Source organism: Panicum hallii, chromosome 2 (genome assembly GCF_002211085.1).
Source record: "Panicum hallii strain FIL2 chromosome 2, PHallii_v3.1, whole genome shotgun sequence".
Taxonomy (NCBI): domain Eukaryota; kingdom Viridiplantae; phylum Streptophyta; class Magnoliopsida; order Poales; family Poaceae; genus Panicum; species Panicum hallii.
The window spans coordinates 52,472,242-52,494,670 of record NC_038043.1 but is presented as its reverse complement, the minus strand read 5'-3'; the positions used below and the strand labels follow the sequence as shown (position 1 = coordinate 52,494,670).

Sequence of the window (22,429 nt, the reverse complement as noted above, 5' to 3'; positions counted from 1 at the left end):
AACGAATCTTTCTTCACCTAGATCTTCCTTTGCTGAAAAGAGTGAACGAAGAAGTCGCTAGCACCACTATCACGCCTTCATCCTACTCTAATTCCTCTTGATTCAGAATTTTTCCGCGTAGTTGCTGCTAGTTCTTGGAAATCAAGCTACAAGATACAAAGAGAACGAACGAGGCGGCGCCACCGTCATCTGCCCTCCCCCTCGATTCAAACTCCGCCGCTGCACCACAACATTCTCCATCATGTTGAAGGGTCGAACGCAGATTCCTAAATCCACTGGTGAGTTTCCCATCTTAGCATCTCGAATTTAGGATTTTTTTTATGGAATTCACTTTATGATCACCAGCACTTTGCGTTGTAACAGTGCTCTTGTAAATTATGAGAAAGTTCCTACAGTAATCTTTTCATATATAGTTGAAATTTAGTGCTTTTAGTTCCAATTCATATTTCTTAGTAGAAGCTAAAATATATTGATGTGAAAAAAGTTAAGGAAGTTTATAATGAAGGTTATGTAACTACAGGAACCTTGCAAATTTAAACAAAAATACATAGCAAATAAGTTCTTCATTACCAATAATGCAGAACTATGGAAATATTGAGACTTGTTGCCAATGATAATAGAAAGAAGTTCGAAGAGTAGAGCTTGTTAATATTTTTTCAAGATGTATTTATATATTAGCAACCAAAGTCACATCATACACCAAAACAAGGCACATTTGAAGCATATATAACATCATCCTTTACTGCAAGAAATTATCATCGGTATTGAGTCATCGCATTTTCTATACTAATGTTAAATTTATAATTCTATAACACCATAAGTAATTAGCCTCAAAACTAAAGATGTATCAATCATTGGATAATCTCTTATTTAAAGAAAGTACAAATAACTATAGACAGTGGTGGCCGGTTTGGATGAAAAATTGCCCGGGTTTTTAATGGAAAGATTGAACTATATTACAGGAAAGGGCGGTGGAAGTCACGCCGAGTCGCCGACGGCCTGCAATTTCTCACCTAGCGCCAGACACGCCAAGGCAGAGAAGCCCCTGGATGATAGCCCCCCGGTTGCTGCCGGTGGGTGGCTACCCGTAACGGCACTCCACTCCACTTCCAGCACTCCACCAGCGCCGCCGCCTTTGTCCTCTCGCCATTCAGTCCGGTCTCGCCGCACGCCAAGAGATCTCTCCTTCCCAGCATCGACCCTGCACTGGGCTTCTGAGGTTGCGCGGAGGTGCAGGATGGAGAGCAGCAGCGGGGAGGAGCTGGAGGAGGAGTTCCCGGGCCACGAGTGGATCACCCCACAGTCCTCCATCAACGCCGCCTACCAGTCCCAGACCGAGAAGGTCGGATTTTTCCTTACCTTGCTCTGCTCTTCAGCTCTTCTCTTACATTCCGGCCAGCGCATAATGGGGAATTTTACTCCTTGTGCCCAGCGAGTTCTTGCTTCTTTCGTTTCTGTGCGCTACGGCCCCCTTTGTGCGTGAAATTTCACAATTTTGGATCTAGAGGTTGTTTGATGTTCTTGTCAGGGGTAATCTCGCGTAGGGAGATAACCTATCCTGTATTTGGCCTTAGAAATTTCCCCCCTTTTGCTTGGGAGTAGTTCTGACTGAACTTTGATGCACCAAGAGTAGAAGCACAACCAAACAGAAGTACTAGCTGCTTCTTGCACTAAAAGGTGCAAGTAAAATCTGGGATAACTTGACAAATTTTAACTGGGATTGAAGGAAGGGTTTAGTGTTGCCTGTATCAGTGTATCCTTGTCTTTTGGAATCCGAAAGGAATAGAGATTCTGGCGGTTTCCAAAACGTTTTCGTTGGTATTGTGATGGTACTGAACGACATGGTTGTCGTACTTGCAGGGTATCAGGAAAATTTGTTCTGAGTTGTTGGAGTTGAAGGATGCTATTGAAAATCTGAGTGGAAATATGCAGTCAAAGTACCTGGCTTTTCTCAGGTAATTACAGAATTTATGGCTGATCCCTTATGAAAATAAATGAAACAAATGGAAATTCAGAATTTGTTGTTTTCCTTTGCTCATACCTGAAAATTCCAGTTCACACACTCATTTTCACTTTTTGAATCATTTTCCTATTCAATTTCCCCCCTCCTTTTCGCTATTTGCACAGAATATCCGAGGAGGTTATTGAAGCAGAGCAAGAGTTAATTGAGCTCCAAAAGCATGTGTCTGCCCAAGGGATTCTTGTGCAAGACCTAATGAGCGGAGTGTGCCGTGAGCTTGATGTCTGGTTCAAATCAAACAAGGAAGAAGATGTGAAAGAAAAGGATTTTCAAACTGAACTGGATGAAATTCTGTCTGATGATACCCAGGATCCCAAAGCTATTTTTCTTGATAAGTTAGATGCTTTGCTTGCAGAGCACAAAATGGAGGAAGCGTTGCTTGCTTTGGAAGCTGAAGAAAAGAAATATTTGGTTACAGATGAATCTAGCAAAGAATCAAATCCAGAACTTTCTGCCTTTAAGACAGCGCTGTTTAAAAGGAAAGCAATTCTTGAGGATCAGCTTGTTAGGTGGTCTGAACAACCATCTTTGCCTATAACTGAACTAAGGAAGTCTTTGGCTGGTTTAGTAAAGATAGGCAAAGGTTCTTTAGCCCATCAATTACTTCTAAAAGCTTATGGTTCGCACCTTCAGAAAAATGTTGAGGCCTTTCTCCCCTCATGTTCAATCTACACAGAAACTTATGCTGCATCATTGTCACAGATTGTTTTCTCAGCTATTGCAAAAGCAGCTAAAGAAACTAATACACTATTTGGAGATAGCCCCATGAATATGAACCGGATCATCCAATGGGCTGAATATGAAATTGAAACATTTGCGCGTTTGGTTAAAGAAAATTCTCCTTTGCCTGAGAGTGTTTCTGCCCTTCGCGCTGCTTGCATATGCATCCAAACTAGTCTCTCTCATTGCTCTTTTTTAGAATCTTATGGGCTGAAATTCTCAAAGTTACTTATGGTGCTATTGCGGCCTTATATCGAAGAAGTTCTTGAACTGAATTTTAGAAGGGTGAGAAGAAAGATTGTGGATGCAGCAAGGAATGATGATATTCTGCTTCTCACCCCTCAAGAAGGATCACCGCTTTCTGGTGCAGTTGCCCCAAACATTATCCTTACAAGCAGTGGGAAGAAGTTCATGTCTGTTGTCAATGTGAGTTTTCGTTTGTTGATGCTTACCTACTGATATATATATTTTTTCAATGGACTAGTCTTAATCCAACCTTTTGTTTTAACATGTCTGGAAATTCAACTTCCTATTATGTTGGATTGTGCAATTTGATTTGGCCTGCTAGTCTTTTGCTCCTTTCTAAAGATGTATTACACCTGATGGGTTCTTACTGTGATTTGCATCTCATTGAGCATTTGAGCATTGCTATAAGTTGCTCAGTTGCTGACAGATTTGCCAAATGTCGCATAAACTGTACTGAAATCTTTTGATGCTGTGCTAGCAGTCAGCCCACATTCTCTACTTGTGATAGTTACTTGACACAGGGAGCCATGCACTGCAGAATACCTCCCTGCATAAACATATCTAGGATAAGTAGATGTAACACATTTACTTCACTTAATGTAGCAATGAGTATGAGTAGATACCAAGTTACTGTAATCAATTTACTGTTTGTGCACTCATGTTCCAGTTTTCGGAATTTGAATAGAGTAATTTTTAACTGGAGCAAATGGAATGCAATACTGCACAATTCACTTATTTGTTCCACGAATATATGTACTTCACCTGCTATCTGATAGTTTGAAGTGGTTGATATATTTGCCTGTCCTCCTTACAGGATATTTTGGATCAAGTCACCCCAATGACTATAGTTCACTTTGGTGGAGCAATTCTGAATAAATTTCTCCAGCTTTTTGATAGATATGTAGAAACACTGATCAAAGTTTTGCCTGGACCTTCTGAGGATGATACTCTACTGGAGTCAAAAGAGCCTGTTGAATTTAAAGCTGAAAGTGATGCGCAACAACTTACACTAATTGGAGCGGCATACACTATAGCAGATGAGTTATTGCCAGCTGCTTTATCCAAGTTCTTTGATATGCAAAATGAAAAGAAAGGAGCTGGTGGATCAAGTGAAGGCCTTGGCTCTGGTTCCATATACTCCATTGAATACAAAGAGTGGAAACGTCATTTGCAACATTCATTAGACAAACTGAGAGATCACTTCTGCCGACAGTATGTCTTATCATTTATTTACTTGGAAGGGAAGTCACGATTGGATGCTAGAATGTACATGGAGCGGAAGACCGATGATCTTTTGTTTGATGCTGATCCCTTGCCTTCACTGCCTTTCCAGGTGATTTTGTATTGCATCTCAGTGATTTGAAATCAAATGTTTACATATGATCCTGATAGGTGTGACTTTTTCTTGTCTTTCTGAAAAATTGTTTTATATTTCTGTGTCATAGATGGTGCATGACATAACTTTATACTCCTTTTGGTCTAAAATATAAAGATTCGGTGGCCATTTTCTATGAAAATATGTTGTTTAAAATGTGCACTATGAAGGTATTTTCTTGATGGATCTACTAACATCCATATTGTGTAGTCAATATACTAATCACATATATATTCCTGCTCAAAACTAAAAAACTTTGACCAACACAGACATTAAAACGACTTATATTTTAGATTGGATGGTGTAATGTGCGCCATTATGCATAAGCACATTGTGTTTATTTGTGTGTATATCAGTTGGTGAGCAACCATTGTTAAATGAGTGCATGGGAGTCCCAGAGTTTCAGATTGTCTGTGATGTTGAAGGGTAGGGAAGTGCAAGGTGTAAGGATAGAGATATACATTTATTGAGGAAATTATGCTAATTAAATATACTACATATATTTTTTTTAGAATATTGCATTTGGATCCCATGGGTGTAAAAAGCTGTAACTTAAGAGGGAACATCAGTGATGTTTACATTATCATTGAGCTTGTAAGTATCAATTTGTGATTGTTTTGCTGTGCGGTGCTTATTCTGTTGTGGAAAAACATGTATGTATGTTTTTTTTCCCAACATTCTGTTTGGCAAATTTGGTTAAAGTTAGAAGAATTATGTTATTCAATGACTATTTCTCATCTTCGGCTCCTTTATTGTGTTATTGAAACGCAGCAATATGTCCAACTTGGTTTAGACTTTAAAAGTGATTATCCAAACACCAACAAATTTGAAAGTTGGTCATCCAAACAAAGCTGTCTCACCTATCTATTTTTTGTTCTCCCAGGCGCTGTTTGGAAGATTGCAGCAGCTAGCTAGTGTTGCCGGGGATGTTCTCCTGGGAAAAGATAAGATACAAAAGGTCTTGCTCTCAAGGCTAACTGAAACTGTTGTCATGTGGCTCTCCAATGAGCAAGAATTCTGGGATGTTTTTGAGGACCGGTCTGTCCAACTCCAGCCTTCAGGGCTGCAGCAGGTACATTTTCCTGAATGTTTATGTTACTTCGATGCAAATACTGAAGTTAACAATCATTTTCACCTTGCAGCTTATTCTTGATATGCACTTCATTGTTGAGATTGCTGTCTGCGGGCGTTTTCCACACAGACCAGTTCAGCAGCTTGTGTCAACAATCATAACCAGAGCGATTGCTGCTTTCTCGGCAAGGAATGTTGACCCACAAAGGTCCGTGATCACAATATCATTTCAATGATATTTGTTAGGCTATCTGTTTGCCCGGTGCTTAATATCACGTTTCTTCTTCCACTAAAATTCATTTCAGTGCACTTCCTGAGGACGAGTGGTTTCTCGAAACTGCCAAGGGTGCAATTCACAAGCTCATGCTGGGGACCTCTGGATCCGAGTCCGAGCCTGAGCCTGAACCTGAAGAACATGTTGCTCTGCATGATGAGATATCCGATTCTGATGAGAGCATCGCAACTCCATCAACGTCAGGGTCTGAAGATTCGTTCGCTTCTGCGAACAATGATGACCTTGAGAGTCCTGCTTACTTCACTGATCCTGAAGCTTAGTTGCTGAAACATTGTAGTAATTGTAGATGTGGTCATCTTTTTCATCAGTTTTATTATCTGTTATACCTATCGGAACCTGGAACTCGGAAACACCATTGCCTTCAAGAAAAAAAAACCTGGAAACATCAGCGGTACTTATTGGGATTATCGTGGTTGTTATCGTATCGTGCTGCCTATTTGTTTATGTTATAGAAATTGTGTCTTTTCTTAAGAATGAGAAAAAAAATCTCGATAGCCTTGAGCCTTCATACATGCATCAGAAATACAAACCTCATGCCCACATAATAAAACTGATGGTATTTGAGTAACGTGTCAGGTATCACACGCTAGTTATTCTCGAGGTATTACAAACGGACTCTATTACAAATGGAGAGCACGCCATGGTTCGATGCACTTGTGGTTTCGCCAGGCTTAGCAGCACATGTCCAGGATGCAGCAGCAGCAAAGCGCCGCGCAGCTGCAAGAGCAACGCGGCGAGCGAATCAGTTCGTATATCTATCGTTGTCGTGGGATCAGAGAAGGGCGTGAAGCTTAGCTTACCATCCTTCCCAGAAGGTCTTGTCGCCGCGGCTCTGCGTCTGGGGCGCCACCACCTGCGGCGGCGGCGGGTTCATCATGGCGCCGCTGAAGTTGCCGGGGTAACCCGCCGGCGGTGCCGGCTGCACGTAGCCCGCCTGCATCGGCGGCGGCTGCACGTACGGCTGCCCCGCCGGCAGCGGGGGCGCCGTCGCTGCGTAGCCTCCCGGCGGCGGGTACGCTGCTTTGCCGAAGCCACAGGAACAGAAAAACCACGCGGTCAGTTCAGTTCAGCTGCGCCCAAGCCAGCGATCGATCAAGCCGAGGTGGCAGAAGAAACCAAAGTTCCCGAGCTCGCGCGCGGATCACCTGTCACGGGCGCCTGCTGCTGACCGTAGTAGCTCATCCTCGCGCGGCCGTGACGCGCAGCGAACCAAGGACGGAACGGAACAGGATGGTAGAGTTCGCAGGACGGACTCGGCGATGCCCGTGGGCGCGCGCGCGTTTATATAGGAAGAAACACAGAGAGCGAGAGGGAGCGATGCGGACAAGGCGTTCGGTGTGCTTCGACGTGACAGCCCGAGAGGAAATCGGAAGTGGGGGGAAACTGGGCGCCGGCCGGTGCCGGCAAGCCGGCCTCGGTCGCGTCGGCTCTTAGCTGCGATTGGTTTGCCACTTGGGTTTGAGACAAAGCCCGGCGGAGTCTCAGATGAGGCAGCTAGAAGAAACAGGCACACGCGTGACCCTGCCGGTGGCACGGCTAGTTTGAACTGTGAATGAAATCGCCTGCTGCAATTGGTAGCCAAGCTAGGCAATCAATTCAGATGCAGCCTGTAGATGCACGCGTGGGGATGTCAAGAAGAGAACTGCACCGCGCGTGCTGAAGTCGAATACTGGACTGAACACTGAACCTGAATAATCGGATAACGAACATACTCCTACGAACTAACGAACACTGAACCTGCAATGTCAGTTTGTCAATGGCGTCGTCCATCTCATTTCATCATCTCCGACACGCCCCATGGCTCAGTCGCCGTGGACCAGTCTCCCGGAATGCCGCGTAGCTTTTGGCAATTGGGTCACGTTGGCCGTTGCCACCTGAGACTGTAAACGAAAACCGGTAGAAACGAGAACACTTGCTGTCACTTCTTCTGGGCTCTGGCCAGTAGTTAGTGAGCTTTGTTTTAAGCCCATGGGCTGGCTATCAAGATAACGGTTCAGATCAAGCCCATGGATGAGTGTCGTTTTGCACCGGAAAAGGTACTTTTTATCTCCTGAACTTTGGGATGAGTCCGCGTTTTCTCCATAGACAATAAAACTATCCGTCTGAACTTTTTGGATTTGCGATACCGGACACATGATCTCCCTGACTGGTTTCTATCAGCGGTTTTGCTCTTTTTCTTTTATATTTATTTTGGCTGAATTTTTAAAAAATTATAGTAAATTAAAAAAATTATAAAATAGAAAATCCAATTCTGTTCGACTCCACATGAGCAGATATATGCATTGAACTTAATAAGCAGTTGTTTCTAGTTGATGAGCCACTATTACTCTCTCTCTCTCTCTCTCTTCTAGAATTTTTCCTTTGATTTTTCTGATTACTGGGCCATCGATTTTTTTTTTTGGTTTTCTCCTTCGAGAAGAAAAAAGGGCCTAATTCATGCACGAAAGATAGACCGGGCCGGGGCTGCTGGGCAGACCGGTCGCGCGTGCGTTCACGGGCTAGTCGAAGATATAGGCCTAGGCAGCAACGTTTTCCTTTTTCTTTCATCATATCTTTTCTTGCCTGTCCATCCGTGAAGTGAGGCGACCTTCATCGGCCGGCTCTATCCAAAAAGCGCACACCCCAACTTGTTTTACATCGAGCAATCCATATCCAAAGCCAGGAAGGAACAACTGTTGCGCACCCGTAACACGCCCCGCGTACGTGCAAGCAGTCATTTTCGTATCAGTAACTTGTCGTCGTCACAGGGGCCTTCTACAGCCGGGGAACTGACGTGTAGACTCGTTAAGCTATTGCAGACAGACGGCCGACGGCCGGCGGCTGAGCTGAGCTGTCTATTTTACTAGCAGCCCGGGACACCCGGAGCTGTAGAAAGCGATGGATGAGCTGTCTATTTTCCTGCTGATGATGCATGTGTTCGTTTTGCAAAATTCAGACTGAAACTGAAGCCGCAGCATTGTAAAAGTCTGGAATGGAATGTTGATTTGAGCATGGAGATGGAACGAATGCCGATTCCTATACGATTTATATCACAGACATAAGTTACTCACAAGAAGAAGAAGACGAACAGGGAAGACGGCAAGAACAGAAATGGCCACGAAGGAGCTGCGAGATTAGCAGCAGAAGTGATCGAGGAGGGTTGCCAATCTAGTGCTGCTGCAAAAATCTTGTCTTGCAATTACGTCTCCTGGCTTCCGCGGCGTGGCGTGGCGGCGGCGGCGTCCGTCGGCTCCCACGCCGACGCGGTGAGCAGGGAGAGGTCCTTCCAGCCGAGCTTGAGGCACGCCTCCTCCTCCACCAGCGTGTACCCCTTCCACGGGTACATGCCGAGGAGAAGCCTGGCCTGCGTGGCGGGGCTCCCGGCCAGGGACACCGGGCGGAACCCGGCGCGCCGCAGCTCGTCGCCCCACCGCTCCACGCGCACCTCCCCGGTACGCTTGGGTCCGCCCACGGCCACGATGTTCCGTATCTCCGCGCCCAGGAGCTGCCGCTCCACGGCGTGGCGCTCGTCGGACTCCGCCGCCGCCGCGCCGGCGCCGTCGCCCAGCGCGTCGAACAGCGCCGAGTAGTAGTGCAGCGCCTCCACGAACCGGCCCAGGAAGTCGCCGCTGTGGCCCAGGTCCTGCTCCACGATGGTGATCAGCTTCGGGCGCAGTCTCCGGAGCAGGCGCACCGTGCCCAGGTCCGATCCCGTCACGTCGTAGAGGCAGTGGTGCATCCAGTGCACGACGGTGGCCTCGTCCTGCTGCTGCTGCCGGTGGCGCGGGCCGAGCAGCGCCGCGGCGTCCGCGACGTGCCCGATCTTCCCCTCGATTGGGTGGAACTCGAAGGGCAGGCCGAGCGAGGCCGCGAAGTCGGCGAGGCGGCGGCCCGTGGCCTCGAGCACGTCGAGCGAGGCGCCGAGCCCGGTGATCCGGAGCGAGCGCGGCTTGCGCGGGCGGGAGGCGAGGATATGGAAGAGGCCCGGCCACTGCAGGCCCTGCATGATGTCGAGGTCGATCACATGGAGGCGGTCCTCGCCGTCGAGAGCCTGCAGGATGGCCTGGTTGGCCGTGAAGTGCGAGAACTTGACGAGCGGCGACAGCGCGTTATACGCCTGGAACGCGCCAGCGACGCGGCGGCTCTGCGCGGCCGCCAGCGGGCGGAGTGCGAGCGGCGAGTAGGCGCCCAGGTAGGAGCTGAGCACGCGCGCGCAAAGCGCGTCGCCGAAGTAGGCCGCCACGCGCTCCGGGGACGACCCGAACGGCGACGCCAGCTCGGCGATCTCGGGCAGCAGCTCACGCGCCTCCGTCAGCTGGTCCATGGCCACCGCCTCCGCGCACCGCAGCAGCAGGCTGAGCAGCCGCAGCCCCCGCGTCTCCGGCCCCTCCGCCGCCGCGGCCGAGCCGAGACCAAGCAGCTGCTGCCGCTTCCCCCGCGCCGGGCGCCCCTCCCCCTCCTCCTCTTCGTCGGGGGACGCTGGCGCCCGCTTGGCCTTCATCGCTGCCGCTGCCGGCGATTCGGTGGCGGGCGCGCGGGACAGCACGCCCTGGAGCATCGCGCCGTCGGACAATAATTCGTCCCGGGCCAAGGCCGCCGAGTCACTCACGCGGTCACCCGTGGCAAGGGAAGCGAGAGGGCACGGCTCACTGCTGGCTGCTGATAGCGCTGGTGACTGGGGAGCGCCGAGCGCGGGCGTGGAAGCAAGGATCTCGCCGTTGGCTTGGCGGGGTCCGGTGCGTTCGAGTGAGTCTGCGAGTGAAACTGAGGAGGGGGCGCCAGCCAGGGCGGCCGTCTGCTTGTCTGGTTGCTGGCAGTTGCTGGCGCGGCCAGGCAGGGGGAATCAAAGGACGCGGGCCGCGACAAGGCGACCGGTTGTCTCCATCTGACCATCTCCATCTCCATCCGGGGACGGGAGAGGCGTGGGGTTTTCTGTGGAAAATCACGGGGCCTGGCCGCCGGGGTGTGCTTGCGTGTGCGGCCGGCGGTGCCGACTGCCGAGGGGGGTTGGTTTGCTCTGCTCCGGGTCCGGCCGGGATTGATCGGTGAAGCCTGTGATCATTCGACGGGGGGCGACCGGCGGGCGAGACGGGGCGCCGGACAAAAGCTTTCCTCGGATACCCGTGCCTCTCGGTGGGACGTTTGACGTTTCTGGTTAGGCACAGGCCGTGCCGGCGCCGCGCATCGACGGGACGTGCCACAGCGCACGGCGCGGGTGTGGCGCTGCCGATCCCGTGCAAGCAGCAAGCGTTGCTGCAAGGCGGATTTTGTTGGTTTTTTTTACTTGCCCGAGCTTAACCTGACCGCCTGAGCCCTGAGCCGGTCGCCCCCGTGCTGGCTGACACCAAATCCATGGTGCCTGGTGGGCGTCTGAGCGATGAGGGTAGTGTCAGGTGTCAGGTGATGCAGGTGCAACACTTCGGTGTATGGTTTCTTCTACAAGAAACATTCTCAGGGGGTGCTGCTACGGCCGTGAGATCGACGGCGTCGTTATGTTATGTAGCACGGAGGTACTTGCACGGCAGACAAAAACAAAAACTAACACGATAATGCCGGCAGAAATGAACCACATGTTTTGGGGCTGTGACTTGACCACAGCTCAAATAAGGTAACGTCAGAGGCTAATCGATAGAATGAAAGTGACCACATACACCGGAGAAATTTGTCGTTTGCCACATTTGTATGCTGTTCTCTGAAAAAGAGATGTCACCATACTTGGATTTGGACTTGGCCCAACCCGAACCAACTGCTGGGTGGGGGAACTCGTTCGTCATGGGCCGATCCATCGTTAATGGGTTTATTAGAAACTTTAATGGGCCGATCCGTCGTTTTATCGGGCCTCTGACAAACTTTATTGGAGATCGCTGTCCAATTCTCGGGAGTCCACAGGAAAAGAGATCAGAGATCACGCCGGGACCGAACGGCGCCGCCGATTTTCCCACCAAACTCCATGACCGGCGGCAGCGGCGGGCGACGGGACCGCGAGCCCGACCCGGACGCCTCGGCGGCGCTGCCTGTCCCGGGGCCCTGCGCTTCGACGCATCGGGCGCTCGCCGAGTGCCACCGCCGCGCCGCCCGCGGTCCGCTGCAGCCGGAGGTGCTGTGCCGGCACCTCAACCGGGCGCTGGCGGAGTGCGTCGTGACCGCGTGCTGCCCCGACGAGACCGAGGCCGTCCGCACCCTCTGCAGCAGCGCCGGCACCGAGCTCAAGCGCACTCAGTGCCAGCGGGCGCGGATCGACCTCTCCCTCTGCCTCGAGGCACATCAAGAGCCCTGATCTATCTGGGCAATCTCACCCGGTACAGGCGTACAGCGATTTGCGTTGATGATCAAACACGGTTTTCCTGCGTTTTTCTATGTGTAGTTCACTTGCTTTGTGGAATGTAATCTTGTTATGGAACATTGGAGCCCCAACCAATGCTGTATACAAAACTGTACATTAGAGGTTACTCTGAATGCAACATTAGAGATGCAGCAGGAGTGAACTCTAAAAAGATGCATGTATTTTTGGCATCTGCATGGCTTCGACAAGAAATTCATGTATGATCTTGAGTATCCAGTTGTATTCTTGGAAAGAGGACATGAATTGCAATTTGCTTGCTATGGATTTAGAACAGTGTAAAGCAACTTCAAGCCCAATGCTGTAGTCCGTATTAATTAGTATACACTATCATGTTTATTCAGATATTTGCACATGAATTGTTTGGGATACATTGTTTGGTTTTTGATATTCTTTAACGACTAGAAAACGAGTCCGTGATTAAAACTATTGAGACATGGAGAAGGGGTGTTAATTTTGCTACTCTAAGACTGCTGAAAGGAGAATTCTGTGACAGAGGAAAAGGGGATGTTGCATTTGCATTAGCTGTTCATGTACTAGCATGATACCATTATTCTTACCTGTAATTTGGATTCGTGGGTTCCATATAAGCATTAGCTACGTACAGTGTCCCTGACATGGTGGGAGGTTGGTTGCGGCTTGTAGCGGAGGCTTCATTTTAGTGTCATAACAGGGCTCAACGTCACTGTGAACTGTCGACTAGCTGTTAAGAAGTCTGAAGCAAGCACCGTCAGCTGTTCAGTAACACAAACAACAAACACGGTAGTAGCATGAATGGATGAGTTTCCTATTGCTATTCTATATAAGGTAATCGAACTAATGCAATTCACACTAGACTTGGTTTAGGCTGTGTGCCTGTGTATGATTCATTTTGCAGAATTCAAATTCTACACAAGCCTATATTTTTTTAATCTGTTGATTAAAGACTATCAGTCTATCACCACATGCATCATGTATGTCAATATGTCTTGGTCTGATGTAATTGTCTAATTGACGTGCGGATATGTAACCAATCATGCTTCCTTCCTTTTGTAATGTCTCGTGTTGTTGGATGATGGCGATGTATAGATCCTTGTTTATGCCAATTCAGTTTTTGCTTGAATCTCAATCCAGTTGCGCCCCAGTGTACTAGCATTATGATGCCTACGCTATTTTGCTTGAAGGATGTTTGAGGCCGTGATCAATAGTCTGATTTCACATGTTAGTTTGCACTTCGTTCATGAACTGTGGCAGACCTGTCATTCAAATTCTAGTTGCTAACCATGATTCAATTTCTTTTTTTTTTTTGGTTTGGTACAAGTTGTAAAACTTCAATTGAAGTCAGGACGTACAATGGTGTCATTTTTTTTATGACGTACGAAGATGTTAATTGTGTAAATCTGGATAGAACCTGGAGGTTTTATTGGTGGATATTCGGTTTGGACCTTGGCCGATTAAGGGCCCAGGACATGATGAAGCCGGGCTATTTGGGCCGAAACGTCGTTGGGCACGGATATATTAGACGTATGGCCCAACCCAACCCAGTTCCCACCTGCAGATCCTAAAGACCACGTGGCGTCCACTTGAGCCAACCTTAGCAATCGGTAGCTTCGTCTTTCCTCGTCCGCTCTAGCTCTAGATTTGGCTTGCCTTGTCGTCCACCGCGACGGCAAAGGACGCCGGGCGCGCGCCCCGCGCGATGTACGGGCTTCCTTCGGCCGCGCGGCCCCCGCTACCGTCTCACCTCGCCTGCTCCGCTTCTTCCTCCGTTACTCGGGTAAGGGCGGCTTCGGCGTACTGCTGCGCCAGTCTGAAGCAGGCGCGCCCTTCCGCCATCGCTGCAGCCGTGGCGGGGCGCGCGGCCGCGCCGCTCTTGGCTGCGGCGCTCCTCCTTGCAGCTGCGCCCCCTGGCCTACCTGATGCTACCTCTCCAGGTTTGTCCAGTCCTTGCTTGTTGTGAGATGCGCTAACCTTCACGTGGTGTTAGCTGCATTGCGTCGTTTACATGGGAAATCGTTGCTGGTACTCATGGTTTGTTGTAATTTGGACACCCCCACCCTAGTATATATGCTGTTCTGGCATTTGAGGTTTGATTGTTAACGTAATTTGTATGCAATTAGCTGTCGAACGTAAGTACTGACTCTATCTGCAGACATACTGAAACTTGCTCGCCTTATCAATAAAGAAAAATGAAACTGAATCTAGGATAATGCATATTACATAGGACGTCCATACTATGTGGAATCCATGCTGATCGATGTTTTTTATTCGTTTCCCCTATTGGACAGCATTTGCCCAACCAATTTCGGAAGGCGCAGCGTTGTTCCGGAAGGCCTGCATCGGCTGCCATGACATGGGAGGAAACATCCTACAGCCCGTGAGTTTCTGAAATCCTTGTGTGGAGCACAAATCCTGTAAGTTTTGATCATCTTTTGTTCTTAACATGCTGCTTGATCATGCCAGGGAGCCACTCTTTTCCTGAAGGATCTCGAGAGGTAACCCGTCATATGGCAAACTGAAGATTGCGCGTGTTCTCACTGCTCACTGTTACTGACGCAACGGAGGCAAACTTGCAGAAATGGAGTCGCCACAGATGAGGAACTGTATAACATCACATACTACGGGAAAGGGAGGATGCCGGTGAGTTAAACGTTCTGAATTGAATTAGCAAACGTATGGGAAGTGTAATAGCAGCATGCTTGTTTTTCTCTTAGGGCTTTGGAGAGAAATGCACCCCAAGAGGACAGTGCACCTTCGGCCCCCGGCTGTCTGAAGATGACATCAAGCTCCTAGCTTCGTTTGTCAAGTCGCAAGCCGAAAACGGGTGGCCAAAGATCGAAGGTGATGGAGATTGAATGATTGATATTTGTATTGATCAAATGGCTAGAATGACGGGAAGACGGTGTTTGTTTTTTGTCTAGGACTTCTGAACTTGAAGCCTTTTACTAGTCAGGTTCTCTGAACTTCCGAACTTGTAACCTTCAGGCTCCTCTGTTTTCTGAACTTCTGAAATCTAGCTCGAGTATAGACCCAGTATGACTGCATGTGGCCCAACGATGGCGAGCAAGTGACCCCTGACCGAACCAAGTTCAGTGTTCAGTTGGGGCTCAGGGTTGGGTAGTCAGGAACTCACAAGTCGCAGGTCAGCTCCCTGACGGAGAGGGTTGGTGAAGGTGGTGGGTAACGCCGCGCGAACTGCTACCAGGCGTCGGCGTGGTTTAAACACGAAGAAATCCTCCGACGCGCGGCTGCTGGTGCTGGGGCGGGAAAGCGGCGTCGCACCTCGCAGCGCAGCGCAGCGCACCGGCCTCCCCTCGTACCGACATGCTGCCGCGCACGCACTCCCACCCGGCGCGGCGGCGCTCCGGGCTGGGCACGCAGCTCTGCGCCGCCGTCGCCGCGCTCCTCCTGCTCCTCTCCCTCGCTGTCCTCCACTCGCGCCTCTCGTCGTCGTCGTCGTCCTCCATCTTCCCCACCTCCCGCTCCCACTCCACCGCCGTCGACTCCAACTCCTCCGCCGCCCTCCTCGCCGACGAAGTCGTTGACGAGGACGTGGCCGCCGTGCTCGACCCGCTGCTCACCGTCACCACCACGACCACCGCCACCGACGGCGGCGGAGGCGCCGTCGCCAACCCCGACGACGACCGCATCGACGAGCTCGACGTGTTGGACGAGGACGCCGCGGGTGCCGACGCGGCAGACGACGCCACCGCCTCCGCGGCGGCCGCCACGTCCCTCGTCTGGGACCACATCGCCGGCGCCGCCCGCCTGCCGTTCCGCCTCCCCGCCGCCGGCGAATCCCTGCCCGCTGGACAGCCCCGCCTCGACTCCCCGCGCCGGATCGCCGCCGCCGCCTTTGGATCGGACGACGAGCTGGTGGATCTGGAACTGCGGGTGGAGATCTCGTCCATCGCCGGCATCGAGGACGCCCTACTCCTGAAGCCCGCCTCTGCCAAGGGCGCCGAGACGCGGCTCCGGGCCGGGTGGGCGCGGTGGCTCGAGGGTAAGGCCGACTACCTCCGGCGCGATCGCATGCTCCGCTCCAACCTGGAGTCACTCAATCCGCGCAATCATCCGCTGCTCCAGGACCCCGACAGCCCCGGCCTCACCTCTCTCACCCGTGGCGACCGCATGGTGCAGCGGTTGCTACTAGCTGAGCTTGACAAACCTGCGTCCAAGAATTCTGAGCGGCGTAGGCTCCAATCTTACGAAAACGAGCAGGGCATGGGAGCAACTGTGAAGGTGAAGCAACAGAAGGGAAGGAGGTGGGGATATTTCCCGGGGATTGATCCCCATTTGGGGTTCTCAGAGTTCATGGAGAGATTCTTCGAGCTTGGGAAGTGCTCCATGAAGGTTTTCATGGTGTGGAACAGCCCGCAGTGGGCGTATGGTGTCCGACACCAGCGTGGATTGGAGAGCCTGCTCAAGCAGCACCCAGACGCCTGCGTAGTCATGCTATCGGAGACGCTGGAGCTAGAATCCTTCCGGGAATTTGTGAAGGAAGGGTATGTTCTGTTGATACACAACTCTAGCCTCCATAGCACTAGAATACAATTAATTGAAGTAGTTAATTTTAGTAGCTAACAGCCTAACTCTAGAGTATAGACCATAAACAAAAGAAAATGCATAATTCCAACCTGAATACATGAAATATCTTTGTTAGCAATTCTGAATTGGTACTGTATTATATAAGATCTACATAGTATTTAAGGATCAACTTCAGTTCAGTTATTCTACGATATTGAATGCACATATTGCACTATGAGAAAAACATGATTGTTATCAACTCTAGATTTTTATCAGATTTACATGTTCACGTATCCCATTCAGTTTATATGCTGTAATGCATTTATATTGCTGCACAATGAGAAAAATATAGGATGCTGTTTGTCAATTATCAATTGTTCTCTCAATTCTTGTGGACAGGTGAAGTCACATCTTATAGTTGGGGTTGTGACACACATCTTTTCCTGATGCCATGATCTAGTTTAAGTAATCATTTCTCAAATCTTGAAAATGATGCCCTAGATACTTGATTAACCTTTGCTGTTTGCCACCCAACTTTTAAACTCTCCATCCGTTTTATGCTTTTTTCTGATTGGTTCGCTTTAGTATCCAATCGAATGGATGTGGCTCATAAGATGTAGCTTGTTTATAGTCTGATATGGACATTGATTTGTCATGCATGAGCTAATGTAATGTAAATAGCAACTTCTGTAATTAGAAGTACCTTAGTTTACTGCAGCTGTCCTAAATTGCGATTGTATGCCACCATCCCAGCCTCTTGAGTCCTGCCTACCTCCTAATCGCCGTCTGGCCTGCTTAGCAGCTCTGAGGCACTAGCATCTAGTATGTTTCAGGAAAATAAAACCGTTCACTGCTAGATTAATGGCAAGTTATTGTCAGTGTCATTTGTAGGAACATTTATGGATCTGTCTTGTTATTATCTACTAATAGCAGGGGCCAAACTGTGTATTTTCAGTTGAACCTCACGTAATTATATAGTTCAACTAACTTTACTGCTTAGAATTACATCTGAACTCTTAAAACATGACATGTTAGACATTGTGACTTGTGTGTACAATGGATGACCCACTAATACTATGAGCCTTGCATGTAACCAGTTTAAGTTATAATTATTTTAGCTACGCTCATATCTACATATGCGTTGCTATTCATAGGTTTTATTTCTCGTGCAGATATAAAGTTGCTGTCGCAGTGCCGAATCTTGACAAGCTTTTGGAAAGCACTCCAACTCATGAGTTTGCATCAGTGTGGTATGAATGGCGGCAGACAAAATATTACCCATTGCACTACAGTGAGCTAATACGCCTTGCTGCTCTTTACAAGTAAGACAATACAATACAAAAGTACATAAGTTCCGGAAGTTGTTGAGAGACATGCATTGTTTGCTTTACGTTCTATCAGAAAAAAAAAATCCTGAGAGATAATGCTACACATTTATATTTGAGCAGAAAAATCCTTTGTGGGAATTCCTGGCAAAAGAGTTACCTTAAGAAATAGATTACAAATAATTTTATCAATCTAACACTCCTTATCAGCTCAGGCAGTGCAATTTTGCATGACTAAAAAACATGAAAAGGGGAAATTACCATCTGAGAATACAGTTCCATTTTTTTACAAGTTACTGTGAACAATCAGGCATCTCCAATTTTAATTTTGGAACGTCAGAACGATACCTAATTAGGTCTTTTCACAAGCAATAGAGAATCTAATAGACTGGTGGTTTGAGGAACCAGATTGTGAATGGACTATCTGATCATAACCCTGAAACTTACCAACTTATTTGCCCGCCCCCCACCTTGTCCCCCACAAGCACAAGGCTAAAAAAATGCGGACTAGTGTGACCCTACAAAAATGACGAGATGGTCCCATGTTGGCACAACCGATCCTAGAATTAGGCGGCCTCTCAAACCAAGCACCCTGTTAATGGATGCGATTGTGCCCTGTAACTGATACTACTGGATCACCTTATAGTTTGTGAAGTAAGCTTCAGCTGCACACACTGATTCTCAGTTCTTGACCCAGTTAGTTTAGTTGAGAACTTGAGATATTATCTACAGAGAATGTCCTTATTTTCAAAGCTGAACAATAGCAAATAGGGTGAGACTAAAACTGTACATTTTTTTGTCAACCGTCCCTATAGAGAAAGGAAAATAGTGTTTGAAACTTGCTTTCAATAATATGATAAGTATGTTTTCATGAATGTCGATGAGTGTGACACTGATATCAGGCAGAATTTAGAAGTTAGAACATAAATGTAACCTTGAGTACATTATTAGTTCCGTGTTCTTTGTGACGAATATGGTTAATTTATTTCTCTGTGCTTCATATGCAGATATGGTGGCATATACCTTGATTCTGATATTATCGTACTTAAACCTTTAACATTGCTCCGGAATACTATTGGTGCCACAAATCCTGTACCTGGAAGTTCCGGTTATAGTGGTGCTGTGCTAGCATTTGAAAAACAGAGGTAAAAATGTTGTATGATTTTATTTTATTTTTATAAAACTTCATTTAACTTAAATTGTTTATACCATCATGAAATAGGTAACAAACATGAAGTCTGCATCTATCAATATTCTATTGATTCACAAAAAAAGGGGGTCAATAACCATCTTTTATTTTTAGTACACGAAAGTACTAAATATTATTTGTAACTAGGTTCAGATTTGAGCAATTACATGATTGACTATGACTACTGCTAGTGCACATTTAGTGTTTCTCACTTCGCTTCTGCTGGTTGCAGCCCGTTATTGGAGGAGTGTCTTAAAGAGTTTTATTCAACATATGATGATACCATCTTGCAGTGGAATGGTGCTGAACTTATGACAAGAGTAATAAGCAATCTATCTAGCAAAGCAGATGGAAATATGTGGCTTCTTAACACAAAACTGGAGCCCTCTGCTACATTTTACCCTATAAGTTCTACTGATATTATGAGGTATGATTTCTATTCATCCATTTGTGCTGATTATATTTGGCCAATTTTACTATCCAAAAGCTATATTTACAATTGTCAGCTGTCCATCTCGACTTGAGAGATAATATCAAACTATAATATTTTGTATCTAGTATTGTAGCACTTTTTCCTTATATTCAGTCTTTTATCTCAATTTTTCATGATCCTGAATTGCATAGCTCATTTGTTATGTTCAACCACCTAAAAGCCCTCTGGTGCTCTTTAAACTTACTTGCTATATGTATCACTTTAAATTAATTGCCAGATCTTCATATGTTTGGCTGGAAGCTGAGTGGTAGCTACAAATTAGAGGCATGCATACTCATTATGATGTTGTTGTACCGCAGATATTTCTCAGAGCCAGACAACATGGTTGAGAAAGCACACCATGATGCCGTCTTTTCTAGGATCGTGAATGACTCCACCACTTTCCATTTTTGGAACGGCATTACATCTACGCTGGTGCCTGAATCTAACAGTCTTGTTGAGAGAATCCTTAACCGTTACTGTCTCCATTGCCTTGATGTTTTGTAGTCGCAGCAGTCTGAAGTTCCAGCTCAGATCTTCACTTTGGTTTAGGACACATACACAGAAGAAATCTTTCAATAGGTACTCAGAATGGCCATGGTATATTGCTCAGTTTTTACGAAAACATTGTGGTGGGAAAACTACCAGCAGCATTGTGCATATATATTCTTTTCACCAAGGCTTGTGCTGGAGCTACAAGCAGGCGCAAGCATGTTGACTTGACTAGTTATTCTACCAGTTGTCGATAGCAAACCTGTCTACTGGCAATACAGAATGCAACAGCTAGAGGTATTTGGAGCTGAGAGTTTTGATTAGTTCGGTGCCCATCTATTTTTGCACATTATATTTTGAAAATAACATGATTCATGTAAGAAAGGTTATTACAAAAGGTTTATGTACCAAATTTCCTGGGTTTATCTATTTCTGGTAAAACTTTTATTTCTATGGATTACTTAGCGACGACTTGGGACCAAATGTAAACTTAGCATAATGCAAATGATCATGGTGCAAGTCTTGACATGCTCAAGGCTGTAGTGTTTGCTATGCTGCAAATTATGATTTTCTTTCCCCCAAAAGCGTATTGTGCTGAAGAGACGATGATGACAGTTTATTTACTGGTAAAACATAAACTAGCTCCCATTTGCATCGGCAAAACTACAGACAATCATACAAGGCTGTGGAATTCAAACCTTGGAACACTACGCGAACTGAACTGTTTCACGATAGATTGCTAATTTCCAAACTGACATATCTGCCATCTCAGAGGTCCAGTCCGTTCTGGGGAACGGTGACACCAGCTTTAGCTCCCTCGCCAACGCGGCGCCGGCCCAGTCCTCCGCTTTCCGGGGCCGAACCGGTCAGCGCCATGCTTGTCGATCGGGGCACACGTGAGTGACGTGTTCAGTGTTTGACTCGAACTTTTGCTAACAATCTCGAGGAGACTCTTTATATTTATATCCTCGGTAATAGAAATTTTGGTAAAAAAATTACCCTACAATAGATTTTTCAATTGGGTATCTAAATATACTCTATTCCGGATTTCTGCAAAGATGAAGAGCGAGAATTGCTCTCTGGACTGCGCACGAGATATAGAAAATCTATTCGAGAGTACAAAGATAGAAAACTAGTTTTACTTAAATAATTCTGTTAATAATAATTTAGAGAGTAGATTTTAAAAAGCCTCTTAGAAATTATCGCGTTTTTGTTTTCCAACATGGGCAGAGGCCCGAATTTCATTACCAAGACAACGAAATTACAGAGTTTGTACCCCAGAATTAACTGGTTCAGACCGTCAGGCGCAGAAAGTAGACAAAACAAAAACGAAGGTGAGAGTCTCAACACACTCCTGGACTGCTCGCAAGCCACCACTAGCCAAACCGCAGAAAAAAGGGACTAATACGCTAACAAAAGCTCGAAGGGGGACAGCCCAGCCCCACAGGTGGAACAACAGAACAGTGCCGAGCCAGAGCATGCTCTTTTCAACGCAGCAGAACCACGCCCGTGTTGTTCGGCGACTCCTCAAGGTGGAAGAAAAGAGCTGCGGCCTTCAGGGCCTCCGCGCCCGCTTCTAGAGGCGCCCGGTCATCAGTCTTCTGTAAACCTGCCCAATAAGAAAGAAACGAAGAGGCCGAGCAGACTATCTCAGTGGGAGTTTTTACTCTTTTTTGTTCAAAACACACTAAATTTCTTGCTTTCCACAGGGCCCAGCAAATGGCTGTTAAGCCCACCATGTGGTACTGTTTATGTGATGGAATGTAGATATACACCCAATGCCAGAATTGTTCAAGGGAACAGGGTCTGCAGCTGGCTCCCAAGACGAACGCCCCCAAGCTCCACACATACTTTGCAAGGGAACAGGTAAAGCAAAGATGTTCAGCCGTTTCAGGGCACTGACAAAAGCTACACCTTAGATCACCCTGCCAGTTTCTTTTGGCCAAATTGTCCCTAGTCAGGATTGCATCCTGCTGGGCTAGCCACATGAAGATTTTATTTTTGAGAGGTATCTTAGCCTTCCAGATGTGTTTATTCGGTTCAGCAAGTTGATTGCTGCAAAGATGGGCATATGTGGATTTAACTGAGAAAGCTCCGGATTTCTCCCATGCCCAGACTGGGGAGTCATCCTCCCTGGACAAAGCCACTGAAGTCAACATGTCTCTCAGCCTCCTAAATTGGTTTTGTAAATTCTCATCTAACCACCTTCTGAACGTCAATCTCCATCCTCTCAGCAAAAGCAGCCACTGAGCCCACCTGCTCATTGCAGATATTGTACAGCTCTGGAAATTTATCTTTCAGAGATACAGCACCACACCATTGGCCCTCCCAAAACTCAGCTAGCCTCCCATTCCCCACTTTGATCCTTCTTCCTTTCAAGTAAATGTCCTTCACTTTCA

At 47.5% G+C, this 22,429-nt stretch overlaps 6 protein-coding genes across 6 annotated transcripts; 4 read left to right on the top strand and 2 right to left on the bottom strand.

Annotated features, from left to right (window-relative positions):
- The first annotated feature begins 997 nt into the window (after positions 1-997).
- On the top strand, positions 998-6,151 carry LOC112883485 (exocyst complex component EXO84C). The gene is made up of 7 exons (XM_025948790.1): positions 998-1,342; positions 1,861-1,955; positions 2,128-3,166; positions 3,801-4,319; positions 5,245-5,433; positions 5,504-5,640; positions 5,738-6,151. The coding sequence occupies exons 1-7, from the start codon at positions 1,238-1,240 to the stop codon at positions 5,985-5,987; spliced, it is 2,334 nt and encodes a 777-aa protein (XP_025804575.1). The 5' UTR covers positions 998-1,237; the 3' UTR covers positions 5,988-6,151.
- A 117-nt stretch (positions 6,152-6,268) lies between these two features.
- On the bottom strand, positions 6,269-7,184 carry LOC112879432 (cysteine-rich and transmembrane domain-containing protein WIH1-like). Its single transcript, XM_025943677.1, has 3 exons — positions 6,873-7,184; positions 6,528-6,744; positions 6,269-6,444 (listed from the first exon to the last, which is right to left on the bottom strand). Exons 1-3 carry the CDS (start codon positions 6,907-6,909, stop codon positions 6,399-6,401), a joined length of 300 nt encoding a protein of 99 aa, XP_025799462.1. The 5' UTR covers positions 6,910-7,184; the 3' UTR covers positions 6,269-6,398.
- Positions 7,185-8,683: 1,499 nt separating this feature from the next.
- Positions 8,684-10,503, bottom strand: LOC112880628 (scarecrow-like protein 23). The gene has a single exon (XM_025945347.1). The coding sequence runs from the start codon at positions 10,262-10,264 to the stop codon at positions 8,906-8,908; it is 1,359 nt and encodes a 452-aa protein (XP_025801132.1). The 5' UTR covers positions 10,265-10,503; the 3' UTR covers positions 8,684-8,905.
- A 1,080-nt stretch (positions 10,504-11,583) lies between these two features.
- On the top strand, positions 11,584-12,309 carry LOC112880630. Its single transcript, XM_025945350.1, has one exon. The coding sequence runs from the start codon at positions 11,657-11,659 to the stop codon at positions 11,981-11,983; it is 327 nt and encodes a 108-aa protein (XP_025801135.1). The 5' UTR covers positions 11,584-11,656; the 3' UTR covers positions 11,984-12,309.
- A 1,321-nt stretch (positions 12,310-13,630) lies between these two features.
- On the top strand, positions 13,631-15,058 carry LOC112880629 (cytochrome c6, chloroplastic). The gene is made up of 5 exons (XM_025945349.1): positions 13,631-13,959; positions 14,314-14,402; positions 14,489-14,520; positions 14,602-14,665; positions 14,740-15,058. Exons 1-5 carry the CDS (start codon positions 13,725-13,727, stop codon positions 14,878-14,880), a joined length of 561 nt encoding a protein of 186 aa, XP_025801134.1. The 5' UTR covers positions 13,631-13,724; the 3' UTR covers positions 14,881-15,058.
- Positions 15,059-15,209: 151 nt separating this feature from the next.
- Positions 15,210-20,587, top strand: LOC112880627 (uncharacterized protein At4g19900). The gene is made up of 5 exons (XM_025945346.1): positions 15,210-16,530; positions 17,725-17,874; positions 18,885-19,022; positions 19,299-19,493; positions 19,859-20,587. Exons 1-5 carry the CDS (start codon positions 15,350-15,352, stop codon positions 20,043-20,045), a joined length of 1,851 nt encoding a protein of 616 aa, XP_025801131.1. The 5' UTR covers positions 15,210-15,349; the 3' UTR covers positions 20,046-20,587.
- The last annotated feature ends 1,842 nt before the right edge of the window (positions 20,588-22,429 follow it).